The sequence below is a fragment of the Mobula birostris genome, chromosome 1 (assembly GCF_030028105.1).
Source record: "Mobula birostris isolate sMobBir1 chromosome 1, sMobBir1.hap1, whole genome shotgun sequence".
NCBI classification, from domain to species: domain Eukaryota; kingdom Metazoa; phylum Chordata; class Chondrichthyes; order Myliobatiformes; family Myliobatidae; genus Mobula; species Mobula birostris.
Window position 1 is genome coordinate 100,462,664 of NC_092370.1, and position 15,587 is coordinate 100,478,250.

The 15,587-nt window shown below is 44.2% G+C and overlaps 1 protein-coding gene across 1 annotated transcript in view; it reads left to right on the plus strand.

Annotated features, from left to right (window-relative positions):
• col22a1 (collagen, type XXII, alpha 1) overlaps nt 1-15,587 on the plus strand; it is a 306,811-nt gene that overhangs the window by 88,747 nt on the left and 202,477 nt on the right. The window contains exon 5 of the mRNA XM_072246143.1: nt 13,760-13,883. Coding sequence (XP_072102244.1) covers nt 13,760-13,883 — 124 coding nt within the window. The remainder of the gene's footprint in view (nt 1-13,759; nt 13,884-15,587) is intronic.

A 15,587-nucleotide genomic window follows, 5' to 3' on the forward strand; every position in this document is an offset into this window, starting at 1 on the left:
TAGTTAAAATTAGTAAATATTAAAAATTTAAATTATAGATCATAAATAGAAAATAGAAAAATGGGAAGTAAGGAAATGCAAATCACCGAGAGGCAGGTCCGGATATTTGGAGGGTACAGCCCAGATCTGGGTCAGGATCCATTCAGCAGTCTTATTACAGTTGGAAAGAAGCTGTTCCCAAATCTGGCCATACGAGTCTTCAAGCTCCTGAACCTTCTCCCGGAGGGAAGAGGGACGAAAAGTCTGTTGGCTGGATGAGTCGTGTCCTTGATTATCCTGGCACTGCTCCAACAGCGTGCGGTGTAAAGTGAGTCCACAGACGGAAGGTTGGTTTGTGTGATGTGCTGTGCCGTGTTCACGATCTTCTGCAGCTTCTTTCGGTCTTGGACAGGACAAATTCCATACCAGGTTGTGATGCACCCCAGAAGAATGCTTTCTACAGTGCATCTATAAAAATTAGTGAGGGTTTTAGGAGACAGGCCAAATTTCTTTAATTTTCTCAGGAAGTAAAGGCGCTGGTGGGCCTTCTAGGCAGTGAACTCTGCTTGGTTGGACCAAGTCAGGTCATTTGTGATATTGACCCCGAGGAACTTAAAGCTTTTGACCTGTTCCACTTGCGCACCACCGATGTAAATTGGGTCGTGCGGTCCGCTACTCCTTCTGAAGTCAACAACCAATTCCTTCGTCTTGCTGACATTGAGGGATAGGTTATTGTCTTCACACTATGCCACCAGGTTCTTAATTTCCTTTCTGTACTCAAACTCATCATTACCCGAGATACGACCTACAATTGTTGTACCATCAGCAAACTTATATATTGAGTTTGATGGAAACTTGGCTACACAATCATGAGTGTACAGTGAGTACAGCAGGGGGCTGAGTACACAGCCTTGTGGGGCACTGGTGCTCAGAGTGATTGTAGAGGAGAGCTTGTCCCCTATTTTTACACCCTGGGTCCTGTCTGTGAGGAAGACCCAGGGTGTAAAAATAGGGGACAAGCTCTCCTCTAGAAGAAGATCCAGCTGCAGATCTGAGTGCTAAGGACCAGGTTTCAGAGCTTAGGAATCAGTTTATTTGGAACAATGGTATTAAAGGCAGAGCTGTAGTCAATGAAAAGGAGCCTTACATATGCGCCTTTATTCTCCAGGTGTTCTAAGGAGGAATGTAGGGCCAGAGAGATGGCATCTGCCGTTGACCTGTTGTTCCGGTAGGTGAATTGCAAAGCGTCGAGGTTGACCGGTAGGCTGTGGTTGATGTGTGCCAAAACCAATCTCTTGAAGTACTTCATAGCAATTGATGTCAGAGCCACAGGTCGATAGTCATTCAGGCATACCACCTTGCTCTTCTTCAGCACTGGGATTATCGTTGCCTTCTTAAAACATGAGGGGATCTTAGACTGAAGCAAGGAGCAGTTGAAGATGTCAGCAAACACTCCAGCTAGCTCGTTTGCACAGGCCCGGAGAACCCCACCTGGGACGCCATCTGGGCCCGTCGCCTTCCTTGGACTTATCTTCAGGAAGGCCCTTCTAACGTCCTCCTCGGTGACGATGAATCTCGATGCCACCAGGTCCAGTTCATCCGGCGGGAGCGGGACGCTCCTCTTCTGTTTGAATCTTGTGTAGAATATGTTAAGTTCGTCAGGAAGAGAAGCACCATAGTTATTGATGTTCCCAGCCTTTTCTTTGCGCCCAGTGATCTCATTTAGACCCTGCCATAGTCTACTGGCATCCCTTTGGTTAGCCTGGGCTTCCAACTTGGCTTGATATTGCCTCTTGGCGCCCTTAATGGCTTTCCGGAGTTCACGCCTGGATTCCGTGTAGCGACTGGTATCCCCGGACCTAAAAACCACAGCTCTAGCCTTTAAAAGGGACTTGACCTCATAATTCATCCAATGTTTCTGGTTAGGGAATACCCGGATCGTCTTGCGAGACACACAGTCCTCCGTGTATTTCCAAATAAAGTCCGTGACAGCTGAGGCATACTCATCGAGGTTAGCTGCCGAGTCCTTGAATTCTAACCAGTCCACCGGTTCAAAGCAGTCACGGAGGACCTCATCCGTTTCCTCCGTCCAATGCGATCGTACTTTTGTCACCGTGACCTCCCGCTTCAGTTTCTGTTTGTAAGCAGGAGGAGGAGTACGGCCTGATGGTCTGATTTTCCGAAGTGAGGTCGTGGGATGGAACGGTAGGCATCCTTGACTGCAGTGTAGCAGTGGTCAAGTATATTCGGGCCTCTAGTGGGGCAGGAGACATGTTGGTATAACTTTGGCAGTGCCTTTCTGAGGTTGGCCTTGTTAAAGTCCCTGACTGTAATGAGCAAATCCATTACAGTCTCAAGTTCACTGATGTTGGCATACAGTATGTTCAGAGCACACTCCAAGTCCGCCTGGGGGGGAATGTAGACCGCTGTCAGTATGCTCGAGGTGAATTCCCGTGGCAGATAGTAGGGACGACACTTCACCGACAGGTGTTCCAGGTCCGGGCTGCAGGAGCTTGTCAGTACCACTGTGTCCGAGCACCACCAGTGTTGATCAGTAGGCAGACACCACCTACCCTCGTCTTGCCCGAAGACGCCATGCAGTCCATCTGATGGATCGAAAATCCCTCCGGTCGGATGGCACAGTCGGTGGTGGCAGGGGAGAGCCAGGTCTCGGTGAAACAGAATACACAGCAGTTCTACATCTCCCTGCAGTAGGTGAGTCTCCCTTTAAGATCATCCACCTTGGTCCCTATAGCTTGCACATTAGCTCGTAGAATGGTGGGCATAGGGACCCTGAAGCTCCTCAGGTTCAATCTGACCAGCAGCCCAGCTCTTTTCCCACGCTTCCTCGGTAAGTAGTGCATCTTTCCAGGTCTCCATCGATGCAGTGTGTTGTTGTCAGCTCTTTGAGGTTGGTGGACGCATCCCGAGGGCATCGATCGGCGGGTCGTGTCGTCGGGCGCTCTGGGTCAGGCCGAGTGACGGGGGAGGCTCCGCTGCCACTTCCAGCTGCAGTGGGCCCAGGCTGTCGGTTGGGTCGGGCCCCGAAGCCGACACTTAATCCTGGAAGGCCGGGCTCCTGGCTGAAACAAGTCCTTAAGCTGAATCACAGTTGTGGAGGCCTCCGCTCCGTCGAGCCTTGGGCTCGATTTCCGAGGTTGGCGGCGGAGGCCTCACTTCCGGCAACTGTGGATGGCCACCAACGGGGTTTTACGGTGGTCGCTCCGGGTAAGCGTCTGGGGCACCTTTGAGGTCTCCGCCATCACTTCTATGTGGTCGTCTGCTCCAGAGAGGTGCTGGTCGGAATGGGCCGTGTCTCCAAGCTCTCCGGCACGGTCGCAGACCGCGGGTCTCCTGGAATGTTGGTCGGGTCCGGGTGCGGTCCGGAGTTTAAGAAGCAGTTCTGGCGTGGTGGTCTCCAGCTGGGTCAATAGCTTCGCCAGGGTGTTGTTGATCTCGATCTTGCTAAATTGGAGGTTTAGAAGGGTTTCTCGGGTATAGGATAGTGGAGAGGGCAGTTTGCTCGGGAGAGCTCGCGCAAAGTCGCCAGTTACCGGTGCCATCTATAACGAAAAAAAATACAAGGTATTAAGAGGAATAGATAGAGTGGACAGCAGTGCCTCTTCCCCAGGGCACCACTGCTCAATACAAGAGGACATAGCTTTAAGGTAAGGGGGTGGGAAGTTCAAGGGGGATATTAGAGGAAGGTTTTTTACTCAGAGAGTGGCTGCTGCGTGGAATGCACTGCCTGAGTCAGTGGTGGAGGCGGATACACTAGTGAAATTTATGAGACTACTAGACAGGTATACGGAGGAATTTAAGTTGGGGGGTTATATGGGAGGCAGGGTTTAAGGGTCGGCACAACATTGTGGGCCGAAGGGCCTGTACTGTGCTGTACTGTTCTATGTTCTATAATTGAAGGAAAAAGAGTTTGAACTGTTTTGGTGTTTGCTAACAGTTTTAAAAATGGAAGGTTTGCAACCTCAACCAACACTTCAGCTGACAGGGAACTTAGCTGAGAACTGGAGAAAATTTAAGCAGCATCTTGAAATATATTTATCAGCGATTGAAGCTGATGGAAAATGGGAAAAAAACGAAAGCTGCGCTTCTACTCCACATTGTAGGTGATGATGCAATTGAGGTATATAATCACTTTGTTTTTGAAGATGGAGTTAATTTAAATTTGAAGTCGATAATGGACAAATTTGAAGCATTTTGTATACCGAAGAGTAACGTGACGTAGGAGCGGTATAACTTTTTCAAATGTACGCAGAGAGCTGCTGAAACAATTGATCAATATGTTACTGAATTGAGACACCGGAGCAAAACATGCGAGTTTGCAGAATTGACAGACTCTCTTATTAAAGACAGAACTGTTTGTGGCATTCGGGATAATGGTCTGAGAGAAAGACTGTTAAGAGAACAAGATTTAGACTTGGGAAAAGCTTTGATGCTCTGCAAAGCTTCGGAAACTGTGATGTCACAGGCTAAAGAACTTTTCATTAAAAACTACAATGTAGGTGCTGTGGGGAACTGTGAAAATATTAGAAAAAGTAATAAAGTGACGACAAAACCGACAGAGAGCAAGATGTCATCCGAGAGAAAAAAGCTATGTGATCGCTGTGAGTGGCCGCACTGGCCTAAACAGTGTCCAGAATGTGGGAAAATGTGCAACACCTGTGGTAAGAGTAATAATTTTTCATGCTGTTACAGAGGTAGAAAGAAAATAAAACAAGTAAATGCAGTGCTTGAAAATGAACTTGAATTTTATATAGAAGTGCTTTGTGAAAACAAACAAAGTAAGAATGACTGGACTATTCCATTGCAAGTGAACCAAAACAATATTCTGTTTAAACTTGATACTGGCGCATAAGTAAATGTTCTTGCAGAATATGAGTTTAATGCATTAAAGTCAAAACTAAAGTTATAGAAGACAAATATTAAAGTGACTGGGTATTCAGGTACAGACATTCCAGGTAAAAGGAACATGTGTGGCAGAAGTATCACACAAAAATATTGTGTACATGCTTTCATTTGTAGTGGTGCCAAAGAATGTACAGTCAATACTGGGTTTATCTGCCTGTGAGGGACTGAATTTGGTGAAAAGTGTTATAGTCATTTTAACATTTTATCATTCCTTAATACATGCATTACTAAATGACAATAAAAGGGGACTGTGTGTCGTCATAATCATAATAATAGTCCTGGACAGTGACACAGAGTCAGAATACAGTGACCTGATAAGAGTATGAAGACTTGTTCAAAGGGCTTGGTTGTCTTCCAGGAGAGCACACAAATTAAAATTGACAACACAGTGCAACCCATAGTACATCCATGTAGAAAAGTATCTTTTGCATTACGTCATCAACTGAAAACAGAGCTTGACAGAATAGAACGGCTAGGAGTCATAAAAAAAATGATGAACCGACTAATGAAAACTGAGGATTTCCTTAGATCCAAGAGACTTGAATCGAGCCATTAAGAGAGAGCATTTCAAATTGCCTACTCATGAAGAAATTATGTCACTGTTTGCTAATGCAAAGTACTTTAGTAAATTAGATGCATCCTCTGGATTCTGGCAACTTAAACTAGATGAACCGAGTTCAAAGTTGTGTACCTTTAATACTCCTTTTGCCAGATACTGTTTTCTTAGGCTTCCATTTAGAATTGCATCAGCTCCTGAAGTGTACCATTAAACCATTCACATGCCATATGAGCACATGGAGGGCGTGGATACTTCCATAGACAATATTATTGTTTGGGGATCATCTAAACGAGAGCATGACGCCAGAGTCAGACAAGTCTTTGAGGCAACACGCAAGGCAAACCTGAAGTTGAGTAAAGGCAAATGTCAGCTAGGAATGACTGAACTTACCTTTGAGGGTGATATCATCAGCAATGAGGGTGTATGTCCTGATCCGTTGAAGGTTTCTGCTATTGAGAACATGCCAAGACCGCAATGTAAAAAGGATGTTCAAAGGTTCATGGGAAGGATCAACTACATGGGAAAATCCATACCCAATCTTTCGGAACAGCTTGCTCCATTGAGGCAGCTAACAGAAAAGAGAAATGAATGTGGCTGAAATCATGACCAGGAGAAGGCATGGCAAAATCTCAAGAAAGTGCTCACAAAAGAACCTGCGTTGACATTCTATGATGCTGAGAGGCCCCTCAAAATCTCATGTGATGCATCTCAAGCTGCTTAGGGGCAGTGTTACTCCAGAAACATGATAAGGAATGGCTACCATGGCACATGCATCTCGTTCATTATCTGATCCAGAAACAAGGTAGGCCCAAATTGAAAAAGAATTGCTCAGCATTATGTTTGCTTGCGGGAGATTTCATCATTTTGTGTCAGGGCAATCTATTGATGTTGAAACTGATCACAAGCCTCTGATTGCATTGTTTCGCAAACCTTTAAGTGACAGTCCTTTGCGAATTCAGTGAATGATGATCAAATTGCAAAGATATGCATTGAATGTGTCATACACACCTGGAAAATTCATGTACACGGCTGACACACTTTCCAGAGCTGTGGATCCAACAACAAAAGACATTCACAGGGATGCTGTTGATGTTCAGGCATTTGTTGATATGATCACAGAGACTGTACCTGTTGCTACTGAAAAGTTTAAACTGCTACATCTTGAGACAGAGAAGGACAAAATTCTCAGTCAGGTAATTCAAGTGGTGATGGATGGATGGCCAGATAATAAGCATGACTGTACCTCAGAAGTACAAGAATATTGGAACCACAGATCAGAACTTTCTTTTGTGGATGGGACATTGTACAAAGGTAGCAGAATTGTGATTCCTAAAAGTCTCCGAAAATAAATGCTTGGGAAAATTCATGAAGGCCACCTAGGTATTGAAAAATGTAAGAAAAGGGTGCGGGAAGTGATGTTTTGGCCCAGGATGAATCAATAAATTGCAGAATTGGTGTCTTCTTTTCAAATATGCCTTAAATACCAACCTAGCAACCCTAAGGAGCCACCGCATCCACATCCTAGTCCTCAGAGACCTTATCAGAAGATAGGCGTTGATCTTTTTGTAACTGACAATTGTGAGGGGATCCAGGAGTGCCCCTATTAACTGTTTGAAGAGAGACAGAGAGAGAGACATTTATCATTGATGGTTTGTTTGGAAAGGAGAGAGAGACAGAGTTATTTACCACCGATATGTTGCTTTTGAAAAGAGAGAGAGAGAGACGAAGATCAACGGTTGGACTGTCACTTTAAGGCATTGGAAGTAACTTTGGATTTTTACTGAGTTTGGAGTTGGAGACAGCACCGAGCAGCTCGTAAGTTGCTATGGTGACCGAAGGCGGTATTATCCAATGGACACTCGATGTTATGATTTTCAGCAGGTTGTTGATATTTCTTCAAGGACTTGTTGTCTGCTTGTGCATTTCCTTTACAGACATAGGAAGGAGGGACTCTTTGAATGACAGGTGATGCTCAGCCTGGTGAGATAAATAGGAGGTCAGATGATATAGACCTCAGGACACATGATCTGGACACTGAATGAGCATTGTTGTGCCCGCAGAGAAAGTGGGTTTTGGAGGATCGATCAGGCGGATCGATCCAAATTGCTATTCCAATGTAGGAGAAGGGGTTGACTGGTGGGGAGTTGTCTAGGTGTCCACCCTTGCCGGGGTGATAGCTCCACCACAGGAAAACCGGTCCCCCGCTTAAAGTCACAGTCGGTGACTTGTAAAGGATTTCGGAGGACGACGAGGAGATCGACGGCATCAGCTCACTGAGGACTCAACTCACTTTCTCTCTCTCTGTCTCTCCATCACTACTCAACTAAATACCACGAACTGAACTGAACTGAACTTTACTCAACATCGTAAGACTGTATCTTTTTACCCCTAGACTTAAAGAAGCTTGGTTTTTCATACATATATATTCCATACTTACTTTTATATATAATCATTGCTAACCTGTTTGATTTATTTACTTTGATATTACTGTATTGTGTAGTTACTAATAAATATTAGTAGTTAATAGAAATACGAGGCTCTAAAGTGGTTTCTATTTCTGTTGGTTTCTTTATCCCCGTCTCCGTGACACAATAAAGAATATCTATTAATAACAGATTAGTATTCATTGTATCCTGAAGTATGTGGTCTGAGCAGAACAACTGCAGAGAATGTAATTACATGCATGAAATCAGTTTTTTTCCAGACGTGGTGTACCTGATGAAGTTTTCACAGACAATGGTCCACAATTCAATGGTGAGTGAATTTTCCTCACGAATGGCGCTTTGTTCATACAACATCTAGTCTATTTTTCCCTCAGTTCAATGGATTAGTTGAGAAGTCGGTAGGAATTATCAAGAAACTGATGCACAAAGCAAAAGATAGTGGAGGTGATTTTTATAAAGCTTTGTCAGCCTATCGCAGTACTCCACTTGAATGTGATTTTCACCTGCTCAGCTGTTGATGGGACGTCATTTGAGATCCAATCTGCCAATAGATGAGAGCCTTCTGAGAACAGAGGAAGGTGAACAAGTAAAAAGATGGAAAGATGAACGCAAAGCAAAGCCAAAAACATACTTTGACAGATGTTCTCGTCTATTACCTGAACTGCATCAAGGAGATGAAGTAAGGATACAAGACAAAATGAACACATGAACACAGAAAGCTACAGTACTTGAAGAAGTTGAACCCAGATCCTACATGGGCCAAACATAAGAAGGAGCAGTGTTAAGAAGAAATCGCAAAGACCTCAAGAAAGAGCCAACTTTGGAGTTTCAGTTAACTGATGCAGACCAGACAAAACATGGAAGTAACAATGAAACACAAGAAATATGTGAACCATTTAGAAGGTTTACTCGTGTTTGTAAACCCCCAGATAGACTGATAGAAACATGTTAAATTATGCATTTGTTCTGGTTAATGTTGCTAATTGCTTTTCTTTTTAAGGAAAGGAAAATGTGGTGATATGTGTCAGAACGTGATTGGAGAGAGTTCTGAGCATGAGCAGAAATGATAGAATGATCTGGAACATGGCTTGGTAAAAATGTGGTTTGCAAACACGAGGAATTCTGCAGATGCTGGAAATTCAAGCAACACACATCAAAGTTGCTGGTGAACACAGCAGGCCAGGCAGCATCTATAGAAAGAGGTACAGTCGATGTTTTGGGCCGAGACCCTTCGTCAGGACTAACTGAAGGAAGAGTGAGTAAGGGATTTGAAAGTGGGGGGGAGGGGGAGATCCAAAATGATAGGAGAAGACAGGAGGGGGAGGGATGGAGAAGAGCTGGACAGGTGATAAGCAAAGGGGATACGAGAGGATCATGGGACAGGAGGTCCGGGATGAAAGACAGGTGGGGGGGGGGACCCAGAGGATGGACAAGGGGTATAGTCAAAGGGACAGAGGGAGAAAAAGGACAGTGAGAGAAAGAATGTGTGTATAAAAATAAGTAACAGATGGGGTACGAGGGGGAGGTGGGGCATTAGCGGAAGTTAGAGCAGTCAATGTTCATGCCATCAGGTTGGAGGCTACCTAGACGGAATATAAGGTGTTGTTCCTCCAACCTGAGTGTGGCTTCATCTTTACAGTAGAGGAGGCCGTGGATATACATGTCAGAATGGGAATGGGATGTGGAATTAAAATGTGTGGCCGCTGGGAGATCCTGCTTTCTCTGGCGGACAGAGCGTAAATGTTCAGCAAAGCGGTCTCCCAGTCTGTGTCGGGTCTCGCCAATATATAGGAGGCCACATCGGGAGCACCGGACGCAGTATATCACCCCAGCCAACTCACAGCTGAAGTGTTGCCTCACCTGGAAGGACTGTTTGGGGCCCCTGAATGGTGGTAAGGGAGGAAGTGTAAGGGCATGTGTAGCACTTGTTCCGCTTACACGGATTCCTCTTCTCGCCCTGTCTCTTGCAAAAACGCCATCCCCTTCTCGCAATTCCTCCGTCTCCGCCGCATCTGCTCTCAGGATGAGGCTTTTCATTCTAGGACGAGGGAGATGTCTTCTTTTTTTAAAAGAAAGGGGCTTCCCTTCCTCCACTATCAACTCTGCTCTTAAACGGATCTCCCCCATTTCACACACATCTGCTCTCACTCCATCCTCCCGCCACCCCACTAGGAATAACGTTCCCCTTGTCCTCATCTACCACCCCACCAGCCTCCGGGTCCAACATATTATTCTCCGTAACTTCCGCCACCTCCAACGGGATCCCACCACTAAGCACATCTCTCCCTCCCCCCCCCCGCTTTCCACAGGGATCGCTCCCTATGCGACTCCCTTGTCCATTTGTCCCCCCCATCCCTCCCCACTGATCTCCCTCCCAGCACTTATCCTTGTAAGCGGAACAAGTGCTACACATGCCCTTACACTTCCTCCTTTACTACCATTCAGGGCCCCAGACAGTCCTTCCAGGTGAGGCGACACTTCACCTGTGAGTCGGCTGGGGTGATATGCTGCGTCTGGTGCTCCCGATGTGGCCTTTTATATATTGGCGAGACCCGATGCAGACTGGGAGATCGTTTTGCTGAACACCTATGCGCTGTCCACCAGAGAAAGCAGGATCTCCCATACATCTTAATTCCACGTCCCATTCCCATTCTGATATGTCTATCCACGGCCTGCTCTACTGTAAAGATGAAGCCACACTCAGGTTGGAGGAACAACACCTTATATTCCGTCTGGGTAGCCTCCAACCTGATGGCATGAACATTGACTTCTCAAACTTCTGCTAATGCCTCACCTCCCCCTCGTACCCCGTCCGTTATTTATTTATATACACACATTCTTTTTCTCCCTCTGTCCCTCTCACTATACCCCTTGCCCATCCTCTGGGTTTCCCCCCCCCTTCCCCTTGTCTTTCTCCCTGGGCCTCCTGTCCCATGATCCTCTCATATCCCTTTTGCCAATCACCTGTCCAGCTCTTGGCTCCATCCCTCCCCCTCCTGTCTTCTCCTATCATTTTGGATCTCCCCCTACCCCTCCTACTTTCAAATCTCTTACTAGCTCTTCCTTCAGTTAGTCCTGACGAAGGGTCTCGGCCCGAAACATCAACTGTACCTCTTCCTATAGATGCTGTCTGGCCTGCTGCGTTCACCAGCAACTTTAAAATGTGGTTTGGTTTTGTTGCTGTAAATAAAAGTTCTAATTCCTTATTGTTAACCCATGGTATGTATAAATATAAAGAACATAACACCTTCTGATCTTAGACTCTCCAATTATTGGAAACATTCTCTCCACATTCACTCTAGCTAGGCCTTTCAGTAAGTTTCAATGAGATCTCTCCTCATTCTTCTACAATGCAGCGAGTACAGGCCCAGAGCTATGAAAGGCTACTCAGATGTTAACCCTGTCTTCTTGAGATCATTCTCATAATCCTCCCCTGGACCCTCCCCAATCCCAGCACATTGTGTCTTAGATAAGAGACCCAAAACTGCTCACAATACTCCAAATGCAGTTTGACCAATGCTTTATAAAGAAGCCTCGGCATTACATCCCTGCCTTTATATTCCGTCATCTGGAATTGAATGCTAACATTGTCTTTGCCTTCCTTACTGCCAACTCAACTTGTACGTTAACCTTTAGGAAAACCTAAAACAGGACTCCTAAAGCCATTTGCATCTCTGATTTCTGAATTTGTTCACCCTTCTGAAAACATTATGCATCATTATTCCTTCTACTAAAGTGTATGACCATACACTTTTCTACATTTACACTGTCAATTCTTGGCCTATTCTTCTAATCTGTCCAAATTCTCCTGCAGACTCCTTGCTTCTTCAACAATAATTGCCCCTCTGCCTGACTTTGTATCAACCACAGACTTAGTCACAAAATTATCAATTCACTCATCCGCATCATTAAACTAGCAGACTGTTATGTTTTGTAACTCCAAAACATAAAACTAATTGAGAGAAAAACACAGAGACGGGGATAATGTGTCTACTCTTAATTTTACTTTTAGTGAGGTGGTCATGTATGACGTTTGCCATTCATGTATTTTTACATATAATCCATAATGAACTATGTAAACAACCAAGAATGTTTAATCAAGCAATATTACTCAAATATTATGGTAATATTCAATACACAACATTCCCTGCAGAGCTATAAGCTCCAACACAATACAGAATGTATCTCAACTCAAATATGCAACATATTCCTCTCTAGAGATGACAATTTAAAACCAAATAGGCATGAGTTCTGAGGAAAACTTGTGGAAATATCTGTGCCATGCTTCATTTTAACAATACATTTTGAAACCTAATAAGCATTGCCTTTGACTGTTGCCCCTGTCAGCCTGACAACTAACGCACTTTAGCCCATGTCATTATTTTTGTAGATTTTTAAGCAGTTAACTGTCAGTTTTCAGAGTCTTGCCACTACTCACACCAGGGCTGTTATTGGCTCCAGTGGCTCCCTGTGGTCTATGGGTCAGGCAGTGTCATCCTGAAATAAATGTGACTCATTCAGCTCCATCTGGCTCAACCACTACCTCACAGATAAAAATAGCAGTTAATTGAACTATAACTGTCCATATGAACTCTGCTGCTTAGTCTATCAGGTGCTCAGATGTTTAATTGTGGCTCTACAATATATGTGTGAAAGCATAAGCAAGAACACATCTGAAGCACAGTAGGGTATTGTAAGAAGTGTTCCACTCACCCAGCTGCCAGGCTTGTCAAGATTTCTTATCTTATGTTGACAGATTTATGCATGACCCTGTTCTAACTAACAACATTTTCAGGGCAGAGTGACCATCAAATGTTCTGCGGTGGACATCTGTTCCTAATTCACAGATGTATCTGCCAGAACTTCTCATGCCATTCATGAATTAACCAGATTTACCTCTGTATAATTTTTTTTTGTATTAATTCTCAGGTTGGGTCACTGGGCTAGCTGATTTTTATTGCCTTGCTGCAATACCACTCGTATTGGTATACAGAGTAACTTGCTGTGGTCTAACTAAAATGGGTTAAAGATGTGATCCTAGGTGACCCAGCTGTATAAATTGTGGGGGTCGGGAGGCAACGTTAGGAAACTAGTCATAGAAAACATTGTAGTCCAAGAATCAACCAGGAAGATCTCAGCCTTGCAATGGTTACATCTGAAAAATGTTATCTACTTCAGAAGTAAAATCTTCTGTCTTCAACAACAAAGGCTAATTTTAAATAAAACAGAAAATTCAGATTCAGATAAATAGCAAACTGTAAGTTGACCATGAAAAACTCCTGCTTATTATTTTAGATGTTATTCATTTCCCTTTGTTCATCTCACTCTCTCTCCCCCTTTATCTTCTGAACCGATTGTCTCCCTGATGCAATAGTATTTTATGTTGCTTGGCTTCCTTCACATTCCTTAAAGGTGACCCTTATAGCTCAGGGTTGACACTTATTTTGGTGCATATTTCATCAAAGGGATTGTCACATCTGGTCCTAATCATGTCTTTACTCATTCCAATAATATGGGAAAATATATAGTAGTCAGAAGCAGAAAAAAAACACGGTTGATTTATTGCTCCATTGTGAAAATGTTACCGCCGTCTCTATAACCAGGGTGCCTCGTAAAACTTGAAATGTTCTGTTGCTCATCTTTGAGTTTCAAATATGGAAAGATGTTTAACTGTGTGAAACAAAAACCTACAAGCATATGCATTCATACGGGCAGCATAAGGGACTTCAGCATTTCTGTACAATAGAAGAGTTTGTGAGGCTCTGGTTGGAATGTGTGATCTTCCAGATCCATATGGGTCTGCTTAAACCTGCTGAACATTCAAAAACTTCTATTCTTTCTTTTATCTCAGAGATGTGTTTCCTCAAGGTCTGCCTGATGAATATGCCTTTGTTGCTACATTTAAGTTCCGAAAATCCTCACGAAGAGAAGACTGGTACATTTGGCAAATTATCGACAAATATGGAATTCCACAGGTATATAGACTCATATTTAAAAACAAAAATTAATGCCAGAGGTACTCAGCAGGCCAGGCAGTATCTATGGAAAGAAAGGAAGTTAGCATTTCAGATCGGTAAATGGTTGAAGTTTATCTAGCTGAAATATTTTTCCTCTCTCCAGATGTTGTCTGACCTGTTGAGTTTTTCCAGCAATTTCTTTATTTAACTCAGTCCTTTCTCCTGTCATATCTATATACGGACCATCAAGCAACCACCCATACTAATCCTATATACTAGCATTGGTGTTTAGGTTTCTGTATCCAATGGTTGATGTGGTCAATTAGATATTATTTCAATGTTGGGAGAGTTTGTGTTTCCATCACTCTCTCATTCAGATTCCAATGAATCTGTGTGTAAAAATGGAGTTTCCTCAGATCCTCTCTAGACATCCTTAAATCCATCCTCTCTCATTTTAAATCCTTCTGATATGGGGAGAGGTTTACATTATCAGGGATCCTCTCAACCAAAAAAAAACTCATTCTATCCAGTCTGTCATAACTGAAGTATGCCATCCCAGGCAACAACTGATGAAACTCCTCTACATCCCCTTCAGCACAGTTCAGTCAGTCAGTCAGTGGGTGCTGTCCCAAATCCAGGGTTGGTGGCTATGCACCTCCATCTTCTTCGATCTTGCAACAGCACCGAGTACAGCCTCTCCTCCAGTTTGTTCTTGCTGGCTATCTTGACACCGCCCGCCGCCACCCCCGCTGAACTCGAGCCCAAGGCCATGTCGGCCTCCAGCCACGGCCGCTTCTTCGAGCTTGGCCCTTCCTTAGGCAGTGGCCTTGGGCAGGTCCAGGCACACAGTGCAGTGCCGAAGTTTATCATATCTCTTCTAACTAGGTGCATAGCATACAATTCATAGATACGTGGTGAGGCTTTAATCTCTTCCATGGAAGATGGCCATTGGCTCACAAGGAGCTCATCCGCCCTTTGTCAGGTCTTGTTTTTTTCAGTCCTGCTGGGTGTCCTCACACCCTCCTCACCAGACTAAGTCGGTGGGGGAGGCAGTCCAAGTCACCAACCACTCGATGACGGCCCCCAGCTGAGCGCCGGGCGCCCGCCCCCCCCCCCACCAAATCTCCCCGAGCGTCCAGCGCCCAACTGAAAACTACAGTCGAGCGGCCGGTGACCAAACCGATCAGTACAGTTATGTCCTTTCAATTGTGTGCTGACCAGATATGTACACACTACTCCAGCAATGGCATAACTAATGTTTTATCAAGTTGTTCCATAACCTCCCAGTGCTTATAAACTATCACAGGAGTTGATGAAGACAAGTACCTCATATGCCTTCTTTATCACCTTTTCTACACATGCTGCACGTTTAAATGAAACTTGAACTTGTACACTGTTCCCTCTATTCCTCAATACTCCTCAGGGTATGATCGATCTCTATGTATCTCTTTCCCTTATTAGTGATCACAAAATGCATAAACTCACACACCTGAATTAAATTCCATCTGTTATTGTTCTGATAACATCATCAATGCCAGCATTCTATGTATTTCCTTCAAGAGTAACTTGATGTGTAGTTGTGGAGGAATTTAATAACATAGAATGCAGAATAAAAATCATAAGCAAGACTTGGTTCATATTTGGATTGGTTTGGGAACAAAAGTTTCCTGATTGAAATATTTTCAGGAGAGATTGAAAGGCAGAAATAGTGGTAGAATCAGC